General features: G+C 46.2%; 1 protein-coding gene across 42 annotated transcripts in view; it reads left to right on the top strand.

The window, feature by feature from the left end:
• Window positions 1-14,306, top strand: part of SORBS1 (sorbin and SH3 domain containing 1) — a 223,791-nt gene that overhangs the window by 187,638 nt on the left and 21,847 nt on the right. For 25 of the 42 annotated variants that reach the window (XM_036027027.1, XM_036027031.1, XM_036027032.1 and 22 more), the window contains 5 exons: window positions 1,732-1,899; window positions 5,763-5,809; window positions 9,087-9,201; window positions 9,342-9,467; window positions 11,016-11,210. In XM_036027027.1, the coding sequence (XP_035882920.1) occupies window positions 1,732-1,899; window positions 5,763-5,809; window positions 9,087-9,201; window positions 9,342-9,467; window positions 11,016-11,210 (651 nt within the window). Of the gene's footprint in view, window positions 1-1,731; window positions 1,900-5,762; window positions 5,810-9,086; window positions 9,202-9,341; window positions 9,468-11,015; window positions 11,211-12,619; window positions 13,394-14,306 lie in introns of all 42 variants that reach the window. The other 17 variants (XM_036027020.1, XM_036027021.1, XM_036027024.1 and 14 more) reach the window with 2 other exon arrangements.

Here is a 14,306-nt window from a genome sequence, read left to right as displayed (position 1 = left end):
TACAAAAAAAATACCCTTCCCAGCTAATGGGGTGTCAGTCCTGGCATTTTTCTATGCAACTGCTGTATTATTAACATGGATGGTAATGGCATTTCAGGAAAAAATAGTGTGTTGGTCCTGGAAGAGACATTAGTGGTCATCTAGTCAGTCCCCTTGTTTCCTCCAACAGGGCAGTGTCTTGCCCAAGGCCACACACCGCGATAACTTGTACTGAGTCAAGAGGCCAAGCTAGAAACCAGGCTCCATTGTGTTTTGCAAAACACTTTATGTCTTTTCTTCTGTAATTGTTACAGCAACATAGCTGAGCACTGGAAATCCTACAGCCATTTGATGAATTATTACTTTATTATTTGTAGACCCTGAAAAAAAGAGGAAAATGGGGCCCACTGTTTTTTAGGACTGTCACTTGAGGCATTTAATTACCTGCCAGAAAAAGACTAGTGTTTTACTAAGAATGTAAGAATTATCCATTATAGTTAATACTTTTCATATAAAAATTTTAATCTTAAGAATGTATATTTGGTATGGAATAAGAAAACATTAAAATTCTATTCCATAGGGCCATTTCAATAGGCAATGAGGAAATGCAACATTTGGTAAAATACATCATTGTTTAATTATTTTAAAAGAACTTTAAAAATGGAAATAGATGACTTATTTTCTTAATTTGGGAGAGAATATTTCTTCAAAACCCAAGTACCATTCTTTTTAGTTTATCTTCTATATTTATATTCTACATCATTCACTTAAACTCAGCTTAATTTCACCTAATGAAGAAATAGTTACATTTAAAAGTGTAGCAGGAGCCCTGGCTGGTGTGGCTCAGTGGAATGAGTGCTGGCCTGTGAACCAAAGGGACGCAGTTTGATTCCCAGTCAGGGCACATGCCTGGGTTGTGGGCCAGGTCCCCAGTAGAGGGCAGGTGAGAGGCAACCACACGTTGATGTTTCTCTCCCTCTCTTTCTCCCTTCCCCTCTGTGTAGAAATAAAAAAATAAAATCTTTTTTTTTAATGTGGCAGGAAAGTAACTGATGCTCTCTGTCAGTCACATACCTAGCCTTTTGCTAAGGCCTCCTAAAAATTGTATCCAGAAAAAAGATTGGCTGTTCTAGGAGAAGGGGTGCCATATTTTCTGAAATGGGCAGCTCCACTCTGTCAAGCATATTACAGTAGCAGACATAGGAAACACAAAAATGACCCAGTTGCCATAGACCCCACAGAATAAAAGCCCATAGCAGGTTTAATAGACCTGATGTGGGCAGACGAGTCAGCCAGCCCTAGTCCCGCATGGGGACACTCTGGGGGAACTCACCACTGTTTAAGTGAGGTAAGGACAGTGGTTCCAGCCTCCTGCCCCCAGCCCAGCATGCTTATGAATGCCCTGGATTTACCCCCTGGGTCACCTGGCCTTTGCCACCCATGTATGAGGAAGCAGGAGGCTTTGGGCTGAGCAGGGGGATGGGTTGCAAACAGTGTAACTCTGGAATTCATCCGTCCCTGTGCCCCAGTGTTCCCCAGGCTTCTCCTGTGCAGGGCTATCTCCTCCCCACGTGGAGTGGCCCAGAGGGGTGGTTATAGCAGGACGTGGTAGTTGTGGCCGTAAAGCCCCTGAAACATCTAACCCTTTCCTCCCTGTTGACCCAGCACCTTTTCCATAGTAGCTTTTGTTGATAGTTTTTCGATACCCTGGACCAGATGATTCACTGCCCATTTTATGCGATTTCATGGCAGAAACTTTTAGCGGACCAGAGACGACTTAAGCGTGAGCAAGAAGAGGCCGATATTGCAGCTCGGCGCCACACGGGTGTCATTCCAACGCACCACCAGTTTATCACTAATGAGCGCTTTGGGGACCTCCTCAATATAGACGATACGGCAAAAAGGAAATCTGGGTCAGAGGTCTGTTTTGGTCGCCTCGATCTGCTGCTTGACCCAAAGCCATATTTGCCTCCCCTCTGTAGGCCAAATTAGTCCTCCACACAGCATCTGTCATCCTGGCTTCCCTTAGGCTTGCTTTGGCTCTCTGTGGCTGGTCAGTGGACATGAGTCCCATCATGTCCTGCGCTCTGTATGTTCAAGCATGCCTGGCTGTGGGACCGGGTCTGCTGGCAACACCCCTATGCATGCCTAGAGCATCGGCTGCCTTCATGCGTCCAGTCCTCCACATTCTGCATTTCATCATGATACTGTGTTGCCTGTGCATTCTGCCTAGAATCCTTTTCCTTAGTCCATGTGTATTAGGAGCTCTGGTGCGGACTGTGACAAGATTCTTTAAAGAGATGGTTGAGAGAAATTATGTTACGAAGTTAGCTAGTGATGCATTATTTACACTGTCCTCAAAATTTAGTGATGTTAATATTGAACTGTCAGAGAACAATACTGCCTCTCAGTCTTTTACAGTGAATTAATGAATAAAGTGTTCAGTAGTACCTAACCCTCGCTAACGAATTTTGAAACCCAAAGAGTGTTGCAGTTAGGGTAAGCTATGGTGAGCGTTCTTCGAGGGACATTTCTTTGGTTCCCTTAATTTTAACATTTTTCAGCTGAGATTATGAAACTTAATATTATAAAGCAAACAAAGAAGCACAAACCCTTGAAGTGATTTTCTTCAGGCCTGGCTTCCTACACTGAGGTCAGCGTGTCGCAATCCCTGTGCTGCCCAAAGGCTGCCACGTGACCCCTCCTCAGTGGCCCTGCTGAAGGTTAGCTCCTTTTAGGAACATGTGTGTCCGGGGCTTGGGCAGTATGGAAATGAGTGACACCCAAAGTATGTGTACAGTTTTATAATCTTTCAGTATAATAGTAGATTAATATTCATTTTACTGTCTTTTGAGTGACAGAGGCAACACTGGCCAGTTGTCAAATTGTTGTCTGGGAAGAAGAAGCCAAGTTCGAATAAGGGAAACTAGGGAGGGAAAGGAGACTCTAAAGTGATGCGGGGAAAGAAAATGTCATGAGGAGGAGGCAGAAGGTCTCAAGTGTGAATCAGTTGCCAGGGAAGGACAGCCCCTCAGGCCTCATTGTACCCTCCCCTGTTCTGAAGGCTCTGAGGGTGGTTGGCCCTCATTCCCAGGCCTGCTTGCTTGTAAGTGATGGGGAATACAGGAACACACAAAGGCACCCTGGGCCTGCAAACTCACACATGTGGGCAATGCATATGAATGAAAATGCAACTGGAGTAACCACTGACAGAGGCCAGCAAACTGCCTTACCCGCCCTGCCTCCCATCTAGAGCTGTGATTCTCAGACTTGAGTGTATCAGTATCCCGTCTGGGCTTGTTAAATACAGATTGCTGGGCTCCCTCCATAAAGCTTCCAGTTCTGGGTGGTGCCTGAGAATGTGCATTTCGAACCACTTCCCAGGTGATGTTGGTGATACCAGTTTAGGGACCACACTTTGAAAATCACTGCCTTAGGTGTTGACCAACAGACATGAGAAAATAGACACCAACAAGTCCCAGGGGCACCAGGCTGTGCGGACATACTTCAGTAGACTTCATTAAGTAGACTTTGACTGACACTAGTTCTGTGCAAGACCCTGTGGGGAGGCAGAAGCTAGACTCAGATGACGCCCTTGGTGAACTGGTACTGTAACAGAAGAGACACCCAGTTCTCTCTGTTGTGGTGAGTTCTACAGTGCTGTGGGAGCCAGGTGGGTCCGCCCTCAGGGAGACACAGGAAGATAAAGAGGGAGCTGATGCTTTTTGCAAGCAATGACGACTCAGGTAATATATCTCGAGATCAAGGGAATTAGTGTTTCTCCACTTTGAGTAATATATACATTCCCCTTAATGGGAAAAGAAATTTCACCAACCCCCAGTATTGGCCTAAGCCAATTTGCAACTTAAATGGTAAAGTACACACCTATACAGCTTTATTAATTTAATTGATAGGTCATATCATTTTGCCTGAACTCAGTTGCCACTCCTAGTGTGAATATGGTGCTGTTTGGGTACAAATTTTTAAAGTTCACACAGCTCTACGGCTGTCATGGGGTGACCACCAATTTATTGGAGTCACTAGGAAGTTTGTCCTTACAGTTTTGGTCATTTGGCCTTCTCTTGTGAACTTGTCATTTTTCTCTAACCCCACATCCATCCTTGTGTTCGTCTACAACTGATACATTATGCTCTTAGGTGGCAGACGGACACATGCAGGCACTGAAATTGTGTGGCATTGGTTATAAGGTCATCGTTCAGTTGACCTCTGATATGTGTGTGTGTGGGTAGAGGGATGGAAATATCAGTGTGAAAATGCAAAAATAAAAAATAAAAAATTCCATGAAGAATTCATGGCCCTTAAGGAGATCCCTACAAGACCACACCTTGAGGATTCCTGGTCATTTGGGGCATATCACTGAGGGATTAGGATCTAAAACTAAGCCTGATGAGGTTTCTAAATACCATTTTTTTCTCACCTGGGGTCTCCCATTTTCCCCTTCTATTTGGGCCCTGCCTCTAATATTGAAGGGGAAGTGTGCGGTGTAGTTTTCATCACGTTGTTTCCCTAGACCAGAAAGCCATGGGGTCAGAATTATATTGGCAGCTGTAAACAGCTTGCTCACATGATTTCTCCCCCCCTACCCTTCTTTAAAAAAAAAAAAGTTAATTAAAATAACTACTATTTTTGTTACACTTTTTAAATTGTTTTTCAATCACAGTTTTCTGCCTTCCTCCCCTCCAACCTAAAATAACTACTTTTAATGGTAGGGGAGAAAGATCTGCAAATACATGTAAGTAAGTAAGGTGAACTTTTTGTTCTTTTTTTTTTTTTTTTTTTTTTTTTTTGGCCAGAACTGGAAATGAAGAAATTCCAGAGAAGGGAGTTTAGACTGAGGTGTAGCAAACAGACTTGCTTGAGGGGAAGAGGAAGAGTGTAATAAGAGATAAAGGCTGTTAGGTATGAGTTGGGAGAAATTACCCAAAGGCCTTAACCCACCTCAGTAATTGAAATTTGATCTGAGAGACAGTTGAGAGCCTCAGCCAACTTCAAAGCAAGGAAGTGATGTGATGGAAGTATTTGAGGAATGTTATTTGTGCTCCTGAGTGACAGTAGATTAGTGTGACGAGCAGTGAAGTCAAAGGAAGCTTTGTGCCTGTGAACCAGAGGCCAGACCTGAGCAGGGCTGTAGAGGGATGGAGGGTGAGGGAGGGTTGGCGTGACTGAATGACAGACTCGATGAAGAAGGGAAGCCTGGAGCCGAGGGCAATGGCCAGGCCTGGAGTTCTGGAAGGAGAGGGCTCCCCTATAGGAAGGGAAGCCTTGGGGAAAGAATGAGCTCAGGGCTCACTTTATCTGGCTTTTTGGATGAGCTCACAGATCACGAGAAACGTATGGAGCTGAAGATGAATCATAGTTTTTCATCCACTTGCATATCATAATTTAAGTCAGGCAAATGAAAAATGTAAGAGTAAGACAGTGATAATTCCTCAACAGTAAGACTTTTGGCTGACTCCCATTTTGTTTTTTAATAGCCATGGTCAGCTTTGGGAAACTATAGCACTGGAACTTTGAGACTATCGTAACCATCTCTTCCCCAGATCTGGCCCTCCTCCGGGAGAGTCTCATGCATGACATAGTTGACCAAACATCCACCTAGTGTCCTGCTAGAGTCAGACAGTGGAATTGGCCCAGATGTGTACGCCAGAATGAACTGGTTAGACTGAATTTTTCTGCTTTGCTTTCTGGAAACTCGTGAAAATGTGTCCTTTCCATTGTACATGAATCGTGGTTTTTAACTTGACATTGTTTCTTATGTTTAGATGAGACCTGCCAGAGCCAAATTTGACTTTAAAGCTCAGACACTAAAGTAAGTGCCATTTTAACTGCCTCTTTGAAACACAGAAGTTCACTTATAGAGAAGAGTTGGAGAAGGAATAATGATCAGTGATTTGTGGAGTTTATCATGTGCCGAGCACTGTTCAAAGGGCTTTACACTGTATTGCGGTGTTGCCTAGGTTACGCTGTGACCCTCTGAGGTCGGTACTACTATTTTCCCTTTGTGTAAATGGGGAAACTGAGGAACTACAAGGTTAAGGAACTTGTCCAAGCTGATCAGTGATGGAGTCAGGATTCAAACCCAGGCAGCCTTGTGTCAGAGCCTGGGCTGTTTCCACTCGCCATCCTGCCCTCTCTTACATAGAGATTCAGTTTGCTTGATTAAGTGGTGGCTCAATCCAACCCACCCTTTCCATGGAAAGAACCAGAGTCAGTCTCTAGGAAGATAACTTGACCAGTTTTGCTTCAACATCCTGAGAGGTTAAAGGCTTGTAGGAACCCACAGGAGACCAACATTTCTCTAAGTATGTTTCTCTGTAAAATATTTCTCAAAAAGGGTCTTCCATCATAGAAGTGAGTCTGGGACCACTGCTTACTGTATCTATACCTCCCCCGCACCCTTGAAGAGATGCGTTGCTACTAGCATATTACTGGCTCTAGAAGTCTTTCAATGAAGAAAGAAACCCAAGTAGCTTATTTAACCCAGTGTCACCTACATTTAAATGACCAATAAACCTTTGTATTTCCCATGGAATGAAATTTGGGGAATGCTACCAAAGACAGGGGTCCAAAAGGATTAAACAGAATGAATGTTTAAGCATGGATTAAAATGGGCAGTGAGTTTTCGTTGGCAGCAATGGCCAGCAACCGTTCCGATGTCTTGTCTGGTGATGAGGGAGAGCGCTTCCCACCCTCAGACACCAGGAACTGCTGTGTGGAGGCTGCTCGGCTGTGATCTCCTCCAGCACAAAACCAGGCCATGGTTTCCAGAACCTGGGCACAAACCTGGTGCCTGTGGGTATGTAATGCTCCGGTTCTTTAGCTCATCAGCGAACAAGAGGTGGTGGCATCATGTGCTGGAAAGACTGTGGGCTCTACAGTCCCGACTCTGCCACTTACTGTCTCTGTGACCATGGGCAAGTCACCCACCTCCCCACCTCAAATTTTCTCATCTGTAAAATGGGCATAAAAATGCCTCTTAATGCTTGGCAGAGCAGCCAGGGTAATATAACTACAAAACATTTTGCACAATGTAGCAAGTTAGTACCCCCTTTTTTTAACCAGAGAGGATAACAAAGATTTATAGATTAATATTTAGTTTAATCAAGTAGATGCCTTCTCTTCTCCCTTTTTATTTCATGTGAGAAAGGTCCATGTAATATTCATTGAATGGTGCTGTATTGATAATATTGCATTTACCTAGACTTCATTTTTAAAAGTGTTAAAACATTTTTTTCTTTAGAGCAACTCTGTCAGATAGAACAGTGAGAAAGCTGAGGTAGACTGGACTTGTCACCACTTAGCAACATGGCCAGTGCTGGAGAGAGGGCTGCTTGCTCCTGACTCAGTGCTTTCATCAAACTTTTTAAAAAGAGCAAATGGCATATCTGTAGACCTGAATTTTTTAAACATCTTCAGTCACTGGGTTCTATTTTTTTCCCCATAGTATATTACTCAAACAAGTGTTTTGTGGGAACACTCAGTTCAACAGATTCTTTCCCATGGAACTTCTCTGAGCCTCTATTCTGTTAACTTGTTACCACCGGGCCTCATCATGTGGTTTGTTGGGAGATCAGGGTGTGGTCCACAGTGCAGGGAAGGATGGCAGTGGTGCATCTCCTTTGACCATGAATCACACCTCCCCCTCTTGAGGGCTCTTCTCACCTGTCTTTATGGTGGGAACATTAGGCGCCCACCTGCCTGCACAACTGCAAATCACGTGGGGGAGCAGCTTTGGAGCCTGCAGACCTCCAGCACGGGTGGAGATGCTGAGGGTCTTGCTCATCATGTGTCCATGGTGGAGTGTAGAGGGAGGGGTGATTTTAGAACACTACCAAGGAGAGCTCTGGTAAAAATTTGGCCAAAGACATTCCTTCTTTCAGAGACAAATGCCCCGGATCCCTTCACGGGCCTCTTTAGGATTAGAAGCTTGTCCACCAATGTGAGACCCACAAAGGCTGCCTTGTTCTTTCATTCAGCACAGTGCTGACTTTGTGTAAAGTTTTCCAGATGTGGCCCCATTGTTTAGCCAGCATCTCTCACATACCGCGGGATTTCTGGCACACTGCAAAGTAGGCACAATGCCCCCAAATTGCAATCAGAGACCTTTCTTTCCAGGCACAAATGGAAAAGATCTAGGTTATTTTTCTTTTATTCAAGAAAATTTCAAGTTACAACTTTTGTTCTCCTTTTAAGTTCTCATTTTGTGTATAAGTTTTCTTTGTGTTTCCTTTTTATCCTTCAAAAAGGAGTCCTGATTAGAAGTTAACATCATCATTATTAAGCAAACAAAGGGATGGACATGGAAACGTTGGAAAAAGCATGAAGAACATTTGAAAATCTACTTTTCTTTCCAAGATCCCTTTATGGTGAAAAGGAAGAGAATTAACAAGTGTTAACCATATGACAGGCACTGTGCTGGGTGTTTTATTTGTAGTTTGTTGCTGAATTCTCCAACAATTTTGAGTTAACTCCTATTTTAATAAAGTATCTCAGAGATATTAATGTTTTTGCCCAGTGTTCCAGAGCTAGTAAATGGTATGACTGGCTTTTGAAGCCAGATCTGCCTAATTTTAGAGCCTTTCTACTACACAATGACAGGTGGTGAAACGGGTGGGTGGGTGGGTGGCTAAATGGACGGAATGGTAGAGGATATTAGCATATGAGAAATACTGTGATGGTAATTTAAAGCAGTGGAGGCTGTGAAAGTATTTAGAAAAAAACATGTCATCATTTAGTGAACATCAGTTAAGACTGTTGAGTGCATTGCTGTGTGTTAGATAAACATTCTGAGCATAGAACAGCATTCACAAAAAAAGACATGAAGAAAACCACAACAAATAGGGCTTCGGAGCATTTTCAAGTGCCAGTCCGTCTGAAAATTGACATCCATCCTACAAAAGATTGGAACAATGCCAGTGTGATGTAATTTTCCGTCTAGTAGGGTTCTCACGCCCAAATATGGAGTCCACTGTTGTGTACTGTAGTCCTCTTGACCCCACTCAAGGTCTCTTCTCAGTGAAGAACTACGCTTCTTAATCTTACACATATTGGAACATCTGCTAACATGCATGACCCTCTGTTGACAGGGAGCTTCCTCTGCAAAAGGGAGACATTGTTTACATTTATAAGCAGATTGATCAGAACTGGTACGAAGGAGAGCACCATGGCCGGGTGGGCATCTTCCCGCGCACCTACATCGAGGTACCGCAGCTCCTTCTTTTTCTCAGAGAAAAGCCCGGTGGTGCCCAAAGCACCATTTATTTACCGAGACCTTGTGTTTTGTTTCCTCCTTTTCTCCCATGTCCCCACTTTCTTCTCTTTTACCTCTTTCCCTTTCTCAGCTTCTTCCTCCTGCGGAGAAGGCTCAGCCCAAAAAGTTGCCACCGGTGCAGATTTTGGAGTATGGAGAAGCTATTGCTAAGTTTAACTTTAATGGTGATACACAAGTAGAAATGTCCTTCAGAAAGGTAAGCCACCCGCTCATCCCGGGCTTCGGGGCCATAGTAGGTGGCACTGTCCTCACAGCAGTGTTGGCACTACAGTAACACCTTGAAGATGCCTCTAGTCAAGAGTAGCAGGGAGGATAATTGGAGAATTTTCTGAGGTGAGGTATTTTAAAAATAAGCCCTAGGCTAGTGTCAGAGTTTAGCTACATTGAGTTCATTGAGTAGAAGCAGTATTTCTGGAATCTGAGACCCCTTTTGTAAACTGTATCAGTCAGCATTTATTGAGCACCTACGATGTGGCAAGCACTGTAGAAGTGACTAGGTTTTACATTACAGTGGTATGGCCTTGTTGAGGAAACCAAGTTTCTTGACACCAGGAGAAGTTTGAAAAACTTTGAAGTCAAAAGTCACAGTTTATCAACTGTGTGGCTTTTAGGGACTTAAATCATTTTTCCGAGCCATCATTTCTTCGTATATAATTTGAAGCTAAGTGGCTCTCAGAGAGCTGTTGTAAGAGGATTAAATGAAACCACAGAGGTGAAGCCCCCAGCATGACACGCGGCATCCAGTCGGCGCTCAGCCGACAGGAGGCGCCAGTGTTACTCTCACTTATCATCACCGCTGTGGAGCTCAGCGTGCTTATTCCCAACACAAGTGAGCGGTGCAGGGACACTGTTCTTCCCAGGAATTCAGACACTGTCTTTACCTGTCACATTCTCTGGCTTGCCAAAGTTAATGAAGTTACTACTTGTTCTTGAGGATTGAGGGAAGCAAGCCCATGCCTTAGATAAAGGTGAGTCCCTTATAGAAGAGACAGACCCTAGAAGCAGCCCAGCTGCCCAACACCAGGAGACCAGTGATTGAGTCAGTGTGTGTGTGTGTGTGCACGCGAGAGAGGGTGTCCGCACTGGTCCGTTAAGCTGGGCAACACTGTTCAGAATGTAGAATTACATTTCTTGATAAAGAATGAGGCTCATTGTATGTTGTTAAGAATAAAAAAGCAAGTTAAAAGGGAAATACAATGCATACTCAATTTTTATAAGAAAAAATATGTGCAAGTCTAATTCACATGTGTAGAATTCAATATGGGAAGTACATATATCAAAATATTAATAGTTAACCCCGAGTGATAATAGTATGGGTAATGATTATCTCTGCTTTATGTTTACTTATGTTTTAATTTTTCTATAATGGTACAGGAAAAAATAAAGTTACAAAAATGAAGAAAAAAGGAAACTCCTCCCCCTAAAACTTTTACCTTCGAGAAGTTTGCATGTCTGTTTTGCACTCAGTGAGCCAAAAACACTACACTTGCCAGCTAGCTCAGGGGAATGAATCTGACCTTCTCCTTTACTGAAATATTTCACAACCAAGCTTAACTCCCCAGCATCTAGGTAGCCTTACTTCTGTTAGTATCTCCTTCCCAGTGAAATTCATTCTTTCCAGGTCTAGGAAGGTTTTTGGAGCATAGAATGTAATGAACCAGCAGGATAGCACAGGGTGCAGGCAGGGCCTCAGGTGTGCTGAGGCCTGGTGGGACAAGGACCTGTGCCTTGCCGTGTCTTACAGGGTGAGAGGATCACGCTGCTTCGACAGGTGGATGAGAACTGGTACGAAGGGAGGATCCCAGGAACATCTCGGCAAGGCATCTTCCCCATCACCTATGTGGATGTGATCAAAAGGCCACTGGTGAAAAACCCGGTGGATTACATCGACCTGCCTTACTCCTCCTCCCCAAGTCGTAGCACCACCGCGAGCCCACAGGTACCTAAGCTTCTCGTCACTGGTTTTCGTAGTCATCACAACAGACCCACAGTGCTCACGGCGCACGCCTCTTGCAGGTGGTTCTTCAGCACTGTGATCAAGAACCACCCTCAGCAACTCAGAGTGTACACACCAAGGTCTGTTTTTATGCATACAGATGGCATTTTTCACATACTTGGCTAGAGAAGTATTATCTCAGGGGAAAAGGAAGAGCTTAAGGTGATTGCTCTGGGGATAAGATGAGCAGGGAAAGAGAAGTAGGAGCCTTTATCAGTGTGTGCAAAACCCTGTACTGGGAGTACCCAGTGACCTGGTGGCCGGGGTACCACTGCTGTACCAGACATACCATGGCCCCGTACGGTTCTCTTACTCACCTTGTTGGTCAGGCTGGGCCTGCAGAAAATGAAGACCCAGAGTATCCTTTGCAAGCAGAAACCAGGTTGAAAATGTAACTGATAGCATCTCTGTCTACACTGGGCTGAAAGAAAGAACGATTATCATAAAATGTTTGCTTTCCTGAACGTTAATTATGAGCAAATTTGTTTCAAATATAAGTTACTCCAAACCCATCCCCACTTTCCCAAAGCCAAGAGAAAATGAGGACCTTGGACTCAGGACAGGCCTGGTGGGGTGACTTCCGTCGAAGAGCCCGACCATTCTGCCATTGTAAGTTGTAGGGAGGATGGCCAGAGGATGGAGAGCAGGGCCAGGGACCCAGCATGACAGCCGGACGGGGCCTCTTTTCTCTCATCCTCACATCATTTTCTCCTCCTCCAACCTCCCACTGCTGACCCGGGAGATGGGTATTGGCAGGCTTCCTGACCACCAAGGTCCATGTCTTATGGGGTCAGGGTATGAGGCTGGTGCAGGGTATTCTGCTTTGCAGTGTGGGGAACTCAACTAGATTCTTTGTCTGACCGTAGCCAAGCAAGACTACCAAACAAACCGACTACGCTGCTCATACTCCTCTCTGGAAGAGAGAGTAAACGCCCAAGGGAAGGCCAGGGCAGTGGCAGGCCATCATTTTTTCCTCACGGTTCTGGGTCAGGGCTTCGGGGGCAGAGGTGGTCGGGTGGGACAGGGTGGGGAGCTTCCAGTGTGTCCCTTTGAAAGTCCGGTTCTGCGAACCAGGCCAGCACCATGTGTGGCTGCCCTGAGGGGACCGGGACCCTTCCTCCCCTCCCACTTGCTTCTTCCATCCACCCCCACCTGCACACAGTCACAGACACCCACACCCACATCCCAGTTTCTCTCCAGCCCAAGCAGTTTCCTTCTGGGACGCCAGAGAGTCCCGCTCGTCTCCATTTCACCCCTCTCCACATATCCCTTGTGATTATTCCCTTCCTCTCTTCTCTATGCTGACTCTATACCTTCTGCTTCTTTCTTTTGTTTTCCTTTCTCTTTTTAAGTTTCCCAGTCACAGCAAGCTCATCATACCAGCCCCCTCATCTCTGCCTCACTCCCACCGAGCTCTGTCCCCTGAGATGCAAGCTGTCACCTCTGAGTGGATCTCGCTGACTGTGGGGGTCCCAGGCAGGCGGTCCCTGGCTCTGACGCCGCCTCTGCCGCCTCTGCCGGAGGCTTCTGTCTATCACACTGACCACCTTGCCTCGTTGGCAAGGCCTAGTCCCTCCCTGTCCTTCAGCCTCCCCCTTTCGAGCTGGTCAGATCGTCCCACCCCACGCTCGATGGTTTCCCCACTGGCCCTTCCTGCCCCCCACAAAGCCTATTCCATGGCACCAGGTGGCCAGGCCTCCCTTCACATCAACGGTGACAGTGGCATCCACGTGCCACCTTCAGGTTTCCAGCAGGACAGCTACTCCCAGCCGCTGCTTGGGAGCTCTGATAGTGTCATCTCGGAGCTTAGCAATGCCTTTAACAGCCAGGGTAAGCGGCAGCCGTGGCGAGAAGAAAGCAGACAGTATGAGAGGAAAGCAGAGAAGGAGGCAGGTGAGAGGTACCCTGGTGGACCCAAGATCTCTAAGAAGAGCTGCTTGAAACCGTCAGACGTGGTCAGGTGCCTGAGCACCGAACAGAGACTCTCAGACCTCCACAGCCCAGAGGAGAGCCAGCCCAGCAAGCCCCTGGGTAGCCCTTTTCCGGGAAGGGAGGCTGAGCAGACAGAGCCGCGTACAGGTGGCGAGCAGGCTGAGCGGAAGGCTGCTCGGACTGGTGTGAGCCAGGTAGGCTGCAGCATGACGTGTGTGCCTTGGCGTCTCAGGTGGCAGGGTGGGCCAGAGGTCTCACCCACGGTCCATTGACAGAGGCCTTGTGGATGCCAGTGAGACCCACTTGCTTGTCTTGGGAGCAGAAATACCACCCAGGAGGGAACAGAGGGGTCCTCGATTAAGGTGTCGGGCCTGGGGAAAGTCAGAGGCTAAAGACAGGCTCTGCTGTGGCATCTTGAGGTGATTCGAAAGCTACTCCCACTTTGGGTACTCCCTCGCCTGCTGCAAAAGCCCCTGAGAAGGAAGGAAGGCCTTCCTCACGCCCCATTCATGCTTTGTAGATCATCTCAGTTTGCTCGGACTAACACAGCTGAGAGCACCAAGCTTCGGTTTGGCTCAGTGTGGTTTGATTTTGTGTGAGACACTCTGTTGCCATGGCCCGTGGCGCTGTGCCCGGCTCCGCTCCGTCAGGTCTTTGTCCTGTCTCGTGTCCATGTGGGTGCACAGGGCCTTCGCTCACTGAGGAGCCAGTGTGTCTTGGTTCTGGGAGGAGCGTGCAGGCCCGGCACTGGGGCTCTCACAGGCATGGGGTCCTTGAGTGGGCATGCCAGGTTTTTAGGTGAATATTCCATCTTCTCTCTGAGTCAGCTACGAAGACTTCACAGTTTGGAGCAAGGTGAACCCAGGGTGTTTTGGGAGCTGAAAAATTTGGGGTTGGGGAGGGGAGATGAGCTTGACAATTAGATCATGAGTCTAATTTTGCTAGGCTGTTTAATACCTCAAAAGTCAAAGACTTTGGCTACCTTCTCCCGAGGAGCTAGGTTTGAATGCCTGCTTACCTCCTAATGTCTAGGGACTTGGCAGTCACTCCCCCTTTCTGAGCCTCAGTTTCCCCGTTTCTAAAATGGACATGATAACGCCTACCTCA

Source organism: Phyllostomus discolor, chromosome 5 (assembly GCF_004126475.2).
Source record: "Phyllostomus discolor isolate MPI-MPIP mPhyDis1 chromosome 5, mPhyDis1.pri.v3, whole genome shotgun sequence".
In the NCBI taxonomy this organism is placed as follows: Eukaryota; Metazoa; Chordata; class Mammalia; order Chiroptera; family Phyllostomidae; genus Phyllostomus; species Phyllostomus discolor.
Note: the sequence above shows the minus strand (reverse complement) of the source record. Positions and strands in the feature narration are given on the sequence as shown.